The sequence below is a fragment of the Acanthisitta chloris genome, unplaced genomic scaffold, assembly GCF_000695815.1.
Source record: "Acanthisitta chloris isolate BGI_N310 unplaced genomic scaffold, ASM69581v1 scaffold7092, whole genome shotgun sequence".
Taxonomy (NCBI): Eukaryota; Metazoa; Chordata; class Aves; order Passeriformes; family Acanthisittidae; genus Acanthisitta; species Acanthisitta chloris.
In genome coordinates, this window is record NW_008658800.1 from 12,437 (window position 1) to 28,909 (window position 16,473).

The window sequence follows — 16,473 nt, forward strand, 5'->3', positions numbered from 1 at the left end:
GTAAAGCTCACAGAGACATGGTAATAAACTTTGAGGATTTTTCTGACCTCATGTTGCAGTAAAGCTATCATTTTATTACAAGACCAGAGGTGATTTAGAGTCATTGTTATAAAACCAGGAAACTGTATAAATTAACAAAATAAATTCATAGTTGAGCAAAAGTTGTCGTGATAGTTTCCAGAGAAAGAAGTACAGGTTTTGAGATACAAGTCCAGTCTCTTACTTGAGATCTTAAGGTTGACTTTCACACTCAGCCTTTTCATCCCAGTTCAGAGACACTCATTATTCTCTCTCTTATTCCTGTTCCCTTGAGTCACCTGTTTAAACAGCCACTTTTCTGCCAGTGATTGACGTTTACCTTAAGAAGGCTTATCATCAATTCTAACCTTGGCATTCCAAGGTAAGGATTTTGTGTAGCAAGCACCAGAGAGAGGACCTACATGTGGTATCTGTAATTTCTTTTTAGTAAAATGCATAGTTGACTGTCTGTAAACAAAAAGCTTCTCTCTGGTGAATAGAAAAAAAAACACCAGGGCTATTCATTTGCTCAGTGCAAGGAATTTGTGTATTGACTTCAAGTAGTTGGAGACCTTCCATTTGATAGAAGGCAGTGATAGAACTGCAGTCAAGAGCCTTGTGTCTCAAAATAAATATCCCTGTACAAAGGGTTGCTTTAGTTCCTGAATGGTATGTAAAGGACTGGGAATTGATCATAAAAGCCAAAGGCTTAAGAAGCTTTTGGTTTTCTGATTTTAGAATGATGCTTTTGTCTCTTGCTTTGACAGAGAGAAAATTCAGAAAAGCAAACAGAGATGAGAAACTGAACGAAATGTTTGCCCAGACAAACTTGTGGTGTTTTCTAACTCCTACTCTGTAATATTATGATGTAACTAATGAGATTAAAACATGAGAACAGATTATTAAAATGATTCAAAGTATTCTTACCTAGCTGGATGAGTCTCATGTAGGCTTTTCAACTTAAAAGAAATTGAGTGATCAAGTACTATGGATTAGCTTAGAGGTTTGTCTGCTTAAGTATATTTGCAATATATATCCATGAACAATAGAGTAAAAATATTTACCTGTTGAAAGATCATGGTTTTTTACATTCTTTGGCTTTGCATTTATTTGTTCAATACTTTCTGAATGGAATTAAGGGATATTTTACCTGTGGCCTTTATGATGACCTGTTGTGGCTGAACTAAACGTGAATGAGAGGCAATGCTGACAGCTGCTACAGGAGGTTTGCTCTTTGCAACATCCTGTTAGGCTGTAAATCACACTCTGTGTTCCTCCTAACACCAAGTTTAGTTGAGTGATATTCTGTGGCCAGAGTGCAATTGAGTCAGACAGGATCCTTGATAACCTTATTGCCTAAGCTGCTTCTTATATGATTTAAATAGTGAGTGCAGCATCTTTGCTATCTAGAATCCTAAAAGTATTCTTTGCAAAACTCCTCATCACCTTAGCAAGCAACTATTCTCACCTGTGGGATTTATTTGGAGCATTATATATGTGGAAGTAGTGTAACTGAAATGTTTCTGATTCTTCTCTTCTTGTGTGGTTTCCAAGACAAACATTACCAACACTTTTTAACTTATTTGGAACACTTGCCCATTTTTGTTGGCTTTCTGCCTAAGTTTCTGATGCTTGCATGTTTTGTGCTCTGCACTTGGTCAGTAAGACTCTGTCAGTGAATGTCTGCAATAATTAAGAGTTACTAAGGAAAATAATTTGCAGGATTTTGAGTATTTGATGCTTACAAAAAAAGTAATTTTTAGAACAACTAGTGATATGGTTGATTTATCTCTTGGGAAATACACTTGTGGCATGTCCTTCTTTGCTCTTGGTAAAAGAAAAAATCAGGAAGGGGTTCTGAGGACACTGTCCATTTGGAAATGTCTCTGAGACTTACTGCGCTTTGTAGAATTTAGAAGTCAAAATTTATGTGGTCAGATTTGAACCACCAAAATAGGTGGTTCAAATTCATAGGAGGTAATGATTATAAAAACAGCTGAAGGTTGTACAAAGCATTGAAAAGTTTAAGGAGAATTTTAGGACCTCAGCTTAAAAGCTCACTTGGCAAAACACAGCCTATATTTCTTCATGCTTTCAAAATTTGTACCTGTGCATATGTAATGATATTTTTCATTAGAGGAAGTGTTAAAAAAATGTAATTGTGAAATGGTTCTGTTTCTAGGTATGTTATTGGTATTATATGGTATCAAAGAATGATTAAATAACTGGATTCCATTAGAAACATCATAAGGAAAATACAAACTTCAATCTAGATAAGTGGGAAATTCTTCATTGAGCCACTTGGTGAAGGTGTACCTAGTCATGGCAGAAAATGCAAAAGCCTCTCTGATGTACCCAATACACAGAGAATTGCTTTATGAAACAATTTTTTTCTCATCCAGTATTCATTGTATTTTTATTTGAAGTTACTTTTCCCCACACTCCTTCTTGAAAATAAGTTTTAATTTCCTATGAAACTAGAGTTCAGAAATATTGGTGCATGCTGCCTTCTGCTGATGTGGTGCTACATGTTGCCTTTTGATGTCTCATTTTTTCTTACTAGAAACTCCTTCTTTCATCCCATTGTTTTTCTCAGTGGGGAAAAAAAAAATGAAGTGGTAGACTTGAGACTCAGGAATTTTCCAGGAGAAATGCTGGATGCCCTCTAAGCTGCATATCCCCTGTGTTTGTAATTGCTGCAGTGCTGCATATGATGCCGTCCTTGACAGAAACGTGGCCATTAAGAAGCTCAGCAGACCATTCCAGAACCAAACTCATGCCAAGAGAGCTTACAGGGAGCTGGTCCTCATGAAGTGTGTGAATCATAAAAATGTAAGTTTTCAGTAGGTAACTGGAGAAGTGATGCATGTATTGGTTTGCTAGGACATGAGAGGATCTTCCATGTGCTCTTTTAAAGACTAGAGCAGAATGCATTCATGTCAGCTCCTTATCCAATAAATGCATAAGTTGTTTGCTCCATCCTCTTGTCCCTGGTGTTTGTGACTCAAAAGCAATGTCTCTTGCACTGGAGCACCCACCACCCAAGCATCACTCCTTGCTGTGGACTTCATCTGAAACCTAGTCATAGAAATGGGTTATATAGGTTGCCCAAGGTGAGGGGTCATCGTGGGGAAAGGTGCTACAAAGCTGTAAATTAAGAACCAAAAGCACTTTTGTATTCTCACATATTTGAGAGTAAGCTAACGTTGTGGAGCCAGGGACTCTGGAACCTCAGCACATTATGCTGTTCCTTCTAATCCTGGTGGTCTTGTTGGAAGAAACAGCACAAGCAGGTTCTAGGCTTTCCTGGCTCTTGCACCCACTACGTATTGTATAACCTATTGTATAACATTTAGTATACATTCCTGCACTGCAGTAGAGTGTTATTCTAGGGCTGGATGTTAATTGCAATGATTATCTCTTAGAACTATCTGCCTGACACTGTATAGACTTGCTTTTTTGTAGTGAAAAAAAATAGAATTGCCATATTGCATTGTCAGGGGATATCCCAAGGATTTAATTTTCCTCTAGTTCCTCAATTTCTCATATGGCTTGGTGCCATATCTGTGTGCCCCTTCCTGTGAATTTTTCAGATTGCAATGTTTACCCTTGCTTCAGACCTTGTGATGATTTTTTTTCTCCTTATGCTAAGCATAAATGAGCTTGAAAATGTGATGTAAGGTGAGATTTTACACTTGTTCTTAGTCGCAGACCCACATGGAAAGAAAAAGGACTGACCCAAAAATGGCAAATAGCAGGACTTGTCACTACAGTGACTTGTCACTCTGCCCCTTCTGATTGATTTATCCTTACATTCCCACTGTGTTGATCAGGACTGTACCTGTCCCTTCCCTATTGACTTGGGTGGAAATTACCCTGAGCCAGACCAATTCATAGGGATTTTAAATTGTAGGGATGAGCAAGGAGTTCTCCCTGTAGGCAGAAGAATAATGTATTCTCACTTCAGGTTTTCAATGGACTGGAAAGAGCAGAGGGCAGCAGGAGTGGTATTAATTTTAAATATATGGTTTTAAAAATGCTGCATGAGAGCTGCTGGCTGCATCACTCTGGTTGGGTCAGAGTTTAAATCTGTCTCTACAGAGAAGTGCCAAGGAAGGAGAGGATTATAAAGGCACAGAGGCAAGATTCAGTCAGGATATGTGGAGTAAAGAGAAATAATATTGAACCATTCCTGTCAGAAAACTTGCAGAGGTGATGTGAGACACTCAGATGTTGTCTTCATGGCAGCTGTGCTGGTATCATGTACCTCTGTTACCTGCACAGAAGGAGAGCACAGGAAATTCAGATCTATGAGGTCACATTTTTCCTCTCTGCTGTTTCACACATTCTTACAGTGCCTTTCAACAGCTCAGCCCATTTACAATCAAACAAAAAACCAAACCAGTGTAAAAAAGGAGTTGCAGGATGCAAGATGACTTTGCTCAGGATGTGTCTACTGTTTCCAAGTGTTTCTACCAAAAAGCAGCAGCTCTGATGATGGAATTTGTGTCAGCCAGTGTGTGCATGTATGTGCCCTCAGAGGAATTGAGGCCACGTCAGAGAGAAGGAAGGACTACTGCTTAATAAACTGGTCCTTGATTATTTGTCCCCTTAGATTAGCATTCCTCATAACTGAGAAACCTCTGGCTGTAGCACAAGGACTTCTCTGCTAGATTGAGCTGAAGTTGGTCTTTGAACCTGTAACTTCAAAATTCAGAGGACTTTCTCGCCCATAGCACTTTGGTTTGTCACTGGTCATCCTTCTTTCAGGCTGTTTCAAGTGCACTTGAAAGAAATCTTAGAGAACTGCAGTGTATTTATTTTGCACATTGCCAAATTTTTACTGGTCCACAAAGAGAGAAGTGTTAATATAAAATGAGCAGTGAAAAAAAGTTTAGCCTTTAGCACACTTCAAAATGGGTTCAACGGATTATGTATGTTGCTTCTTCTCTTCATTCTTTTGTCTTACTTTGCTTTTCAGATTATCAGTTTATTAAATGTCTTCACACCACAGAAATCTCTGGAGGAGTTCCAGGATGTGTAAGTAACAGAGGCAGTAATTAAGCTAAAGCTTAAGAAACGTGTGGGGCATTATAGTGTATCTTGACTGCAAAAACTCAGCAAAATACAAAGGTTATAAGTCCCTCTAAAAACGATTGTGTGAGTCTAGTGGGTAGACAAATATTCTGCATTCCCATAGTGAGAGATTTTTTGACACTTATAAGGTGACAAATACCAGGTTTCATATTTGCTTTGATATGACCTTTGACTGAGTAAAATTACTTGCCCAGGGAACTAATGCTAAGTGTAGGAAACAACTAACATCTCTGTTGGCACCTTGCCCTAGTGCACAGCCACTACTGTCCATGATACAAACCTGCTGTGGATGAAACTTTAGATATTCTACGGTTTATATAGTTATTCTCCTTTTATCTTTGCCTTTCCCATATTCTGTATACATTGTATGGAAATGTATTCCCGTTCTGTAGTCTGACATCAGCAGTAACCAATTAGTTGTAATGAGAATCTTGTGAAGTCATGTAATCTTAGGAGGATTTTTGGAGGGATTTTGCATGGGGATGAATATTTTAGCCTCTCAGACATCTCCATTTCTCTCAGATTCCCACGTGTACTGTGTTAGCCATTCCTTGCAATGGGCAAAGGCAAAGCAGTTATGTCATTTGGTGCTTGTGGCACTTCTATTTTCTGCACATTTCTGCATTGTGCTGATTGTCCATGTCCATTGTCTCTGTCATGGAGAATGCACCAAGAAAGGCCCAATAGTCCACCAGTTTTGCTGGCACACTAAAAGGAAGGTGTGTCTGCAGTGAGATACAAACACCACCATGGTGAGTGGGCCCAGTCTCCAGCTGTGTTGTTCCCAGTCATCAGAAATACAGTGAATTCTGAAGCAAGAAAAGGCATTACTACTAATTTCAGATGATGCTATGATTCTTCTTCAGCACAAGAAATAACCCTGTGACTTTGTTTTTCCATTCAGATACTTGGTAATGGAGTTAATGGATGCCAATCTGTGCCAGGTCATTCAGATGGAACTAGACCATGAGCGAATGTCTTATCTACTGTACCAAATGCTCTGTGGTATCAAACATCTTCATTCTGCAGGAATCATTCACAGGGTAAGGGAACTTTGGTTTAAAACTTAAGGCATATGAAATCATCATGAAGACCCATTGCCCCTTGTCCTGTCCCTGCAGCTCCTAACACAGATCCCTCTGCAGCTTCCCTGGAGCCCCTTCAGCTCCTGGAAGGTGCTCTGAGGTCTCCACACAACCTTCTCTTCTCCAGGCTGAACAGCCTCAACTCCCTCAGCCTGTCCCATAGGGGAGATGCTCCAGTGCTCTTAGCAATTTGGTGGCCTCCTCTGGACTTGCTCCAACAGTTCCACATCCTGTAGCAAAGACTGTAGCAAGGTTTTGCTGTGTATTTACAAGTACTTCTGATAGAAACTGTATCAGAAGAGTAAAAGAAATTTTGAACAGTGACCTAAAGTCAGTATTACAGCTGTGCTTGGCTTTGAAAAGGACAGTCATGTGTCTTTTCACTATCTTTTGCAGGATTTAAAACCAAGTAATATAGTAGTAAAATCTGACTGCACGTTGAAGATTTTGGATTTTGGACTGGCCAGGACTGCAGGCACTAGCTTCATGATGACTCCCTATGTGGTGACACGTTACTACAGAGCACCAGAGGTCATCTTGGGAATGGGCTACAAGGAGAACGGTAGGGCTGCAATTTCATAGCAGTGTGACCTGCAGTGCAAGGTCTGCCTCCTGTGGTTATCAGGGACACCCAAAGGACAAAGAGAAAATGCAGTGGGAAATGACATCTTGAATTAGCACAGTTTCTCACAGTTGTGTACTGCAGCTACAGATTGTACTTGGGATGCAATGCTGGTGAATTTATCAGCGTGGGATTACAGAGTAATGAGAAACTTGTTCTTAATTATGATTGAACTTATCAAATACAGTTAGTTCTTTCTGACTAGAATGTCTTTGGCTTCTGTGGCTGTGAAACAGTGTGGGAACCACAGGAATTGCTCAATGAATGAATTGTTCTGAATTTGAGCCTGGGTCTCTGAATTGTTTGAGGGAAGAAGAAGAGGTACAAGCTGAGACAGCAATTCCTAGCCTTTCCAGAATTTCTCCAAATCCAGAGCTAGATCTGAATTTCAGGAATTATTTCCTTCTTGATGATAGATTTAACTAAAGTCCCAGGTTTAATGAAAGATTTCATGTGGTCAAGATCTAGGTATCAAAAGTAGAGCTGCAGAGAAGAGGAAAAAGCTGGAGTTAAAAAAAAAACCCAACCCAAAATGCTTCTAATTTGTGTGGAATCCCCCTAGAAGTAAATAGGATTTTGCTCTGGATAGTCTGTGAGAGTTCTTGGTCCCTGGAAAGATTGTGAAAATCAGGTGGAGGTGCTTGCTGTAGAGAAGCAGGTAAAGAAGAACTCACATTTTGCAGGGGATGAAGGAAAAACTTTGTAAGTGATTCTCATTTTGTACCAAAACTGAGAATTGCATCTGTGTGCCAGGTAGACCAGGCAGGAAAGGAGGGAATATGCTACAGCTCAGCTTCTGCTGTCAAAAGCTACCACTTGGCCCTTTGACAAGGAGATTTTTTGATGGCAAATACAGCAAATGTCAAGACCAGGAATTTATTAGAAGTGTCCTGCTTAATTTATGTTGAAGAGTTTAGCTAATCTGTGGGAGAACTTTCAGTAACCACCAACTGTATTCTGTAAAAAGCAGTGAAACTGATTTTGGGAGCTGATTCCATGACTTAAGCACTACTGAAGGCATGATCACACAATCTTTGAAAATTAGCAAGTCCCTGTATGAATTATTTATAAAGTTTATGAATTTAAAGTATACATTTTAATACAAAAGTCTAATAAGAACAGAATTATTAAGCAGAACATAAGCATAGAGAATAGTTTCTGAAAGAGGAATAATCTTCCTTCAAGTATTGAAGTTTTTGGTTAAGTGACATAAAAAATTTGAACCAGACTCAACAGGCTTTAGATAGTTCCTTAGTCGATTTCCAGAGTTCCTTCTATTGTCAAATGAATTATTTTGCCTTTTTTTTCCCTCCCCAGACTTTTAGTAGATGATTACCACTGTTGTTGTAATTGTCCCTGAAAGGACAGAGAAAGCATTTGCTTTTCACATGATTAAAACTGCACCAAGAAAAAGTTAGACACACTTTTGTGATGAAGTACACAGCTGGGAAGGTACTAAGAATGTTTGCCACATCCAAAGGTCCTGATCAAATACTCACTGAAGTTAACATAGAGACTTCCTTTGACTTCCCTGGGCAATGAATCTGGCTTACGATGAATGGTCTGGACTTACTTGTATGGAGCCAAAATAAAGTAAACAGAGTAAGAAAACAAAATGTTTGAAGATGAAGGGCAGCTGTCATAGGAGCCAATTCTGCTTGGAGGCCCTGAACCAGTTCCCAAGGAAGTCAACAGAAAGGATTGTTCTTTGCTTCCCTGCTCTGGCCTATGCTGCCACATTACTGAAGCTCCCCTACCTTTTTTTTCCCCTCTTACTATGTACACTGCCTGTATAAGGATTGTTCACTGCTTTCATTTTCTTTCTGCACTTGGTTGGCTAAAGATGCATAATTATCTCCAGTTTGCTGCACTTCTATGGAAGGTCCCAAAACTGTCACTCTGAAGAAAACTCTGCCACTGCCTCAGGCATGCTTTTGCTGTCCCATGCCCCTGGTACCTGTACCCTCCTTTTCCCAAATGGAACATTTCACCTTTATTTTGTTTTACCAAGAAATGAGTTGTTTGTTTGTTTCCTTGGTTTGTTTTGGATTGTTTTTGAAGGAGAAAAAGGGGGAAGAAAAAGAGGAGAAAACGGATTGTGTAGCTCAAACATGATCACAAAATGAGGGTTCAAAGCTAAGGAACAACATAGTCTTAAAGCATTTGAATGCAGTTTTTTCCTCTTCACGTGGAATACAGGGGTTTCTTCTGTGCATACTCTGTCACTATCTATCCAGCTTTTTTTTTTCCTGTAAGTCTTAAAGGGCAAGAAACCCCTACCCAAGTGAAGCAGATACTGTAACTATACATATTGCACCTAAAAACTGAAGGCAGGATTGGGAATAGAAGAAATGCTCCTAGTCTGATTGGTACTTGTCCTGCAGAGAGTTTGTTTTAGCAATTATTTTGAATATGCAGTACAAAGCAGAGTCCATTCAGGTCATGTTCTCCAGTTCTTTCCATTGGGTGCATAGGTCCAGACAGATATACCTAGACAATATCAATAGATAGGATGTAGGCACAGATACTGAAGCAGGAGTTTTAAATAACCCTTAAGGGTGGGATTATCCATATGGCTTTTACCTATGTGAGCAGTTCCACTTGGAACCTCTTGTGTACTGCTGCAGAGAGACTCAGTGCTGCAGGACAAAGCCTAGAAACTGCCTGACTGCAAGTAGGATTTATTCCAAAGTATCATTATCTGGGTTTGTTATTTTTTTTCTGAAAAAAAAAAAAAGAGTTGTTTTTTCACCATAAATTCAGTGTATAGCACAAGTCTGTGCAGTTGTCACTGTATCTTTACTTGCTAGCTCTGGACCTTTACCCAAAATGTTGATTTTTAACTTTTTCCACTGTTGTTACTAACTACCATTGAGCTGACTGACACAGCTTTTACTTACGTATTTATTTATTCATTTTAGCTTTTGGTGAGACACGAAAAAGAAACCCAACAAAACCACAAAACAAACTGTACTGTTCTGATCAACCTGCTCTTTTTCCCCTCCTTTAGGAGTGAAATGTCGTAGTTAACTTTGCTTTTTTTCCTTCCTTCTTCACTTCCCTGTCTCTGCTGTTCTAGTGGATATATGGTCTGTGGGATGCATTATGGGAGAAATGGTTCGCCACAAAATCCTCTTTCCAGGAAGGGACTGTATCCTTGTGCCATTTGCTGCAGCTTCACCTATTATTTGTTCCTCTCCTCCACCCCATCCCTTTTACCATAAAATGACTATACCAGGACTGTAAAGATAGAAGCAAAAAGTTGAATCCCAGAGGTATGGCTAAGTGAAAATAACACACTACTGATATGAATGAAATTGAAAATGAAAAACAGATGCACAGAATTATTTCAGCCAATTAAGTTACTTTAAAACCTGTAATAATTCCATTTTATAGAGTGTTAATGTCATGCCAAAAAACAACATAGAAAACAAGCATTTTGATTGCAAATTGGAGAGCTTTACATATTATTCTTCAAAGGAAAAATAAGAAATAAAAGAAAAGAGTCCTATCTTGGCCCATCTCATTCCTGTCAATCTGTTTTTCTGCTTTTATGTTTTGGAAATAGTGACTTCATAACATTTGTGGTGACGTTTGCTTGCTAATGCATCATGGATTTGGATTCATCTCAATGCTGTATGGGCTCCAAGCTGAGTCCATACAACATTATTTTTTTTTCTTTAAAACAAAATGAAGAATTTGACTCACCCAGTTTAAGGCAACAGTTTATCTGCTGTGGTTTCCAAATTGGCCTGAAATCAGATTCTGTTGATGTAAAAATGGACTCCCCTTTACTTGCATGAGGTCTGTGTTGTTAATTAAACTGTGTTTCCCTTCAATCTTGTTCTTCTTGTCTTGGGTGATATTATTTTTACCCCTTCCAAGGTGGTGAAAGCAATAGTAGAAAATGAAAACAAGAGAGGAGGTGTCTACTTAGCCTTCCATTTATCACAGGCTAAGCCAGGCAACCTGCCCACAATGGCTTGGAAATGTAAGAAGTGTGTATTTTGCCCATGAGAATAAAATGCAGCCACATAACATATCTTCCACATTCAGAAACAAAAAGGCATATTATTTTCAGCAAGTTGGCAGAAAAGCACCATAAAATTCTGGCACCAGCAGACACTAGCATTTGGTGTGAAGAAAACGCAGCTTTCCTAGACATTTAGTCATGGAAGTAATTATTTTTTTGCTGACTCTTGAGTAATTCCTGTCATGTTTGTCAGAGCTAGGTCCTGCCTGTCCTATTTTCACAGCTCTGTCAACTTTTCCTGACAATGAGCTCTGCCCAGTAGCTCAGTTATAATTCACAAACAGGTAGATGGAGAAACAGCACATACCTCCTGTTCCTTGGAGGAGAAACCACAGCATTGCACTGTCTTCTGGTCTTATAGGAGTATGGACTGGAAGGTTTTGGGATGAAAAACATGACAGTGAAGCAAAAATGGTAGGTTTTATTATTAGTCACTCCCCACAGGTGCTGAGCTTTTCTTGCACCGTGTGGAGCAGCTGCATAGGCACTTTCTGCTGTAACCTGAATGTGCAGAGCAGCTCCCAGAATTCATGAGACCTGTACTTCAGTGTGATAGTTATGTTGTGTTTCAGTGGCACCACCATCCCAGAAACACCATCATAACTCTTCCTCCAAATAATGCACTCTTCTCTCTTTTTTTAAAAAAAATACAATGAAAAACTAAATTAGCTGTAATACACTTGAGGCTCAGCTGTAAATACTGAGGTTATTTCCATTAAATTAATTCAGAGAGAGGTCTGATTGAGATTTTAGTTAATAAGCAACTAGAGTACATAAAAAGAGTAGCTGCAAGGTAAAAGTATAGCAGCTTTTTCAACAATGAATTATATTTCAGTCATGTTCTTCTGCTCATTTCTAGGAAAAAATAAATGTTATATAATTAAAAAAAAAAAAATCACAGAATCAACCAGGTTGGAAAAGACCTCCAAGATCATCAAGTCCAACCCTGCCGTGGTCACTAGACCATGGCACTAAGTGCCACATCCAGTCTCAGCTCGAAATCCTCCAGGGATGTTGAATCCACCACCTCCCTGGGCAGCACATTCCAATGCCTGAGCACTCTCTCTGTAAAAAATCTCTTCCCAATATCCAACCTAACCCTCCCCTGGCAGAGCTTGTGTCTGTGCCCTCTTGTCCTGCTGCTGGTTGCCTGGGAGAAGAGACCTCCTCTTCTCCAGTGTAGCTTTAAAAAAAAATAAATTATTCAAACATGTGGATTACTTTGTTTCTGTCTGGCTGTGATAACAGTCTAATAAGGTAGTCTCTTATTCAGGGATAGCAATAGAATTTTTTTAACATACCTTTTAACATTTCAGTATCAGTTAAAAATAATAACTAAATTTTTGAACAAATGCAGCAAACATATTGTAAGTTGTGAGTTAGTCTTACATTTTAAACCACTGGAAATTCCAAACCCTGAAATGGAGTCGAAGTGGACCAGGTCACAACTACTACCGTATTTTAGTGTTGGGTTTATTTAGGTGAGTTGAAAGTTTGAAGAAAAAAAAAAGCAATCTGTACCTTCATTTCCAAGTCAGTACTCATTTGTTGACCCGTTTGAACCCATGAATGGTTGTCAGTGTTGGAAAGACTGTGTATGGCTCCATATTATTTCCCATCCCTCTGTGTCTGGTGATGAACAGATCTAGATTCCCTCCCAGGTACAGGAAGAGCTGAAGAAACATTTATGCAGCTGCAGGTAAACTTCACAGAAGGACATTAGAGTAATTCCCTTGGGCTACTTAAAGCCTTCCAGCAGAGAGTTTTCTAGCTGAAAGAGTCAAGTCTGTATACAAACTAAAAAAAAAAAAAATCAGGTCTTTACAGTTATTCAGGGAACTGGCTACTGGGTGCACTTGCTATCAGGATAAGCTTACTTGTTTCTAGTCTGGAGTAAGAACCTTTGTGTATGGCATGGTATACACCTAAGAAAGATTTCACAGCTGCTGCCAAGTTTTATGGAAGGAAAAAATTTAAGAAATTAATCTGATCTAAACCATCAGTCTGAGTTTCCATTGCACTTAGGTGCTGCTGTCTTGAAATGAAATTTCAGTTTGAAAGTCTTTCTGGAAATAAAAACACAGAGATTAGTTTCAGAACATCCCATTTACATCTATAAGAAACTCTCTCTATGTTGCTATAAGAAAACTCTGAAATCTGGATAGAATACAGCTGGTTTTCAGAAAAATAAGAACAGTCTCCTGGAGAGTACCAGGTAGAAATTGCCTAGCAGGTACCTTTGTTCCTTGTTTCAAAATACTGTCAGAAAGAATTCCTTGTCAGAAATCAGACTCTCTTGAGAAGAAATCCACCTTTTAATCAATTTTCAGATGGATTTATAGACCAAAATATTCCTGGAAATTCTGGTAAGCTTTCATAGTCCACTTCTGGGTTGCTTGCTCAGTGTTTCTTTGATGGTTATTCCAGTTTTGGCTCAGTTAAATCAGAAAGAGTATGAGCATCTAAAACCTGCCCAAACTCTTGGATGCCATTGGAAATATGTTAGAAAACTCCAGGACTTTCCCCAAAGCTGTGTTCAGCTCTAGCTAATAACATCTTCAAAATCTCATAAGATTTCAATTTAAGTATTGGGAATGTATTTCTTCTTTTTGTTGTTTTTATTTGAGAGAAGGGAAAACTTAAAATGAATGCTTTCAGGTGAGACAGATTAAGGTCTGAGCTGCCAAGGCCACAGTGATGTCTTACAGGCACACATAACTTAGTGGAGGAAATAAAGCATGCAGAGGATGGTACTCCAGCAAATTCATGTGTGAGTCTTTCAGCAGATCAAAGGGAAAACAGTGATTTATGTAGTCATATTGTGATAACAGCCAGGTGTCCTAAGTTTGGCTAGGCCTGAATTTCTGTGATGAATATGGAAAACAGAGTTCCTACTGCAAATATCTTAATGTCTGAGACAGTCAAAAGAGAAAATACCATTAACATAGCAAGAGAGAAAAATGCCAACTTTCTTCTATGTAATTATAACTTCCAAAATGGGGTGTGGAAAGAAGTATTAAAGGTGAAGTTAATGTTTTCTGTGGCCAGATTTTCAACAATTCCTTTGAGTGTGGTGGGATTAAGAGATGCTCTTTGCCGTATGACAGACAGGGTGTGTTCTATTGTCTTAAGGAAAACATTTTGAATCCAGAAAGTCTTTTAGGGAAAGGTGCATTAGGAGCATTTGTCTATGCATTTGAAGCATTGATTAGTGGGTGTAAGCCTAGTGTTTTGAGTGCATGTTGAGGGCTTTCTTAAAGTTTAATATAACAAAACTTCTGCACTTTTGTTTAGTGCAGTCTGTTGTTCTTCTTGTTCCCAGTAGTATTTTCTTAAGGCTTGTTTTGTCTTTAAAATAAAACAACAACAAACAATTAGCATCAGCATTATTTAGGAATGATTGGTGCTGCCCTGTATGAATTTCAACAAGGCAAGCTAGTTGCTTTTTGAGGCACCCATGAAAATCGGATGGTCTCTCAAAGGTTTTGGGGTTTTTTTCTATGCCATTAATCAGCTTTAGCTTGATGGCAATTGTGCTAATTTGAGCTGAGTTTCACTGGTAGAGTTGTGCAGAGAATTTAGAATTTGTGGATGAAACAGGTAGTACTGAAATGCCTTTTGCTAAGAGCATGTAGGTATTTGGTCAGGATCAAAGAAGAGAACTGGAACACGCTCAAAATCATGTATCATTTATCAGATATAAAAATATATAAGTATTCTTGAATGCTATGCTAATATGTTTGTATTGTGGCAGGAGAGACTACCTGTGGGTTTCCTGCTGGAAGAGGTAACACAAGTGTACTTGAATACTCTTTGAAACCTGGGAAGAGATACTTCAAAGTCAAGATGTAAATTCAGCTAAAAAGAGGACCTGAAACTAGCAACTGCAGGATCTGCAAAGCATATTTTAAATGTTCTGATCTGCTAGATGCAGCCTAGTGCATTTCACATTCCTAGGCAAGATTCTCTGCAGGTCTCTCTTACTGCATGGATATTTTTTTCTATAGAGTTGTATTCAAAAGAAAAGGGGAGACAGGAAAGGGCATGAGTCATTCCTTGTGCCTCCATTCATTCTTGAGCTTACATCTCAGGATTCTCATGGCCTCTTCTTAATATACTTGTGGTTCTTAATTTCCTGGGATATCCTTTCCCATCCCTCTGCAAGCTCTGATGTTCTGAAAGGGACAGTTGAGCATGACTTCCCAAGGGAAAACAGTCATTTTTTACTATTTGTTTGACACTGCAACCTAAGAGCCAAACTCTAAGGCAGAGCACAGATTTGCATGTGATTCCTACCTCCTTCTGTATTTTTCCAGGTGGGCCAGGCTCTGGCATTGTGGTGGGTTGACCCTGTCTGAATGCCAGGTGCCCAGCAAAGCCTCTCTGTCATGCCCCTCCAGAAATGGACAGAGGAGAGAAAATATAACCAAAGGCTCATGAGTTGAGATCAAGACAGGGAGAGATCATAAACTGACAACAGTTATGGGCACAACAGTCTCAAATTGGAGAAATTAGTTGAATTCATTACCAATCGAAATCAGAGCTGGATAATCAGAAGTAAATAAATCTTACAAACACCTTCCCTCCAGCCCTCCCTCCTTCCTAGGCTTAACTTTATTCCTGATTCTCTACCTCCTCCCCTCATGCAGCACAGGGAGACAGGAAATGGGGTTTGGGTCAGTTCATCTCATGTTCTTTCTGCTGCTGCTTCCTCCTCATGGAGAGGTGTCCTTACCCTACTCCAGTGTGAGGTCCCTCCCACCAAAGACAGTCCTCCATGAACTTCTCCAGTGTGAGTTCTTCCCATGGGCTACAGTTCTTCATGAACTACATTGGTTTGAAGCCTCACACTTATAAAAATTGTGGCAATTCTCTTTTGGTTCCATATAGAATCTGCCAGGAGAGTAGTTGTATTCTCTGGTGTTTTGCAGGTAGTAATTTAGAGGTCAATAAGGCAATTATTCCAACACTTAGGAACCTTGTTGCTGTTACTGAGAAATATGAAGTTTTTCATAGCACCACGTGCTGAGTGGTAGTTCAAATTAGAAAGATTTTCTCAGTTAATCTTAATGCAATGAGCTGATACTGTGCTGAGGACTTGTTTAAACATTTTGAAACCCATGAATATAATAAATACATGCACAAAGGGAAGGGGTTTGGTATCTCAGCAAGGTCCTGAGATTGCAATGCCACAAAACTGGGAGTTTGCCATGACTTACTCAGAATTTAGGGAGATAAGGTGAGTTTGGGAGGCTTTTAATCCTTTAAATATTTGAGCCACTTCCACAATGGTCATTAGGAGAGCCACACATCACAAACTTTCCTTGGCATTGGTAGTCTGAAGCCTTTGTAGCTGTGGTATCTGGAGTACATGGAAAAAAAGTCATTTTGTCCATGTATTACTAAGAATGACCAGATATTTTCATAAACCATGCCCTTTTTTATTGCATAGAAATAACAGGAGAACCTGTAAAAACAAGGTGCAGTGTCCCATACAGACTACAGCATTTTTCTTCCTGAAAATTCAACTAAGGCTCTAGAAATTGTCCTTCAGAGGAAATGTTGATGCAGATCTGCAGGAATACTCAGCAGTAGAGATGGAGGTAAAGAGAGGCCCT

At 39.1% G+C, this 16,473-nt stretch overlaps 1 protein-coding gene across 2 annotated transcripts in view; it reads left to right on the forward strand.

Moving 5' to 3' along the window:
• Nucleotides 1-16,473, forward strand: part of LOC103812215 (mitogen-activated protein kinase 10) — a 48,867-nt gene that overhangs the window by 828 nt on the left and 31,566 nt on the right. The window contains exons 2-6 of one of the 2 annotated variants that reach the window (XM_009085225.1): nucleotides 2,721-2,850; nucleotides 5,000-5,058; nucleotides 6,020-6,158; nucleotides 6,597-6,762; nucleotides 9,902-9,973. In XM_009085225.1, the coding sequence (XP_009083473.1) occupies nucleotides 2,827-2,850; nucleotides 5,000-5,058; nucleotides 6,020-6,158; nucleotides 6,597-6,762; nucleotides 9,902-9,973 (460 nt within the window). In that variant the 5' untranslated portion in view covers nucleotides 2,721-2,826. Of the gene's footprint in view, nucleotides 1-2,720; nucleotides 2,851-4,999; nucleotides 5,059-6,019; nucleotides 6,159-6,596; nucleotides 6,763-9,901; nucleotides 9,974-16,473 lie in introns of those variants that run through there. The other variant, XM_009085226.1, reaches the window with a different exon arrangement.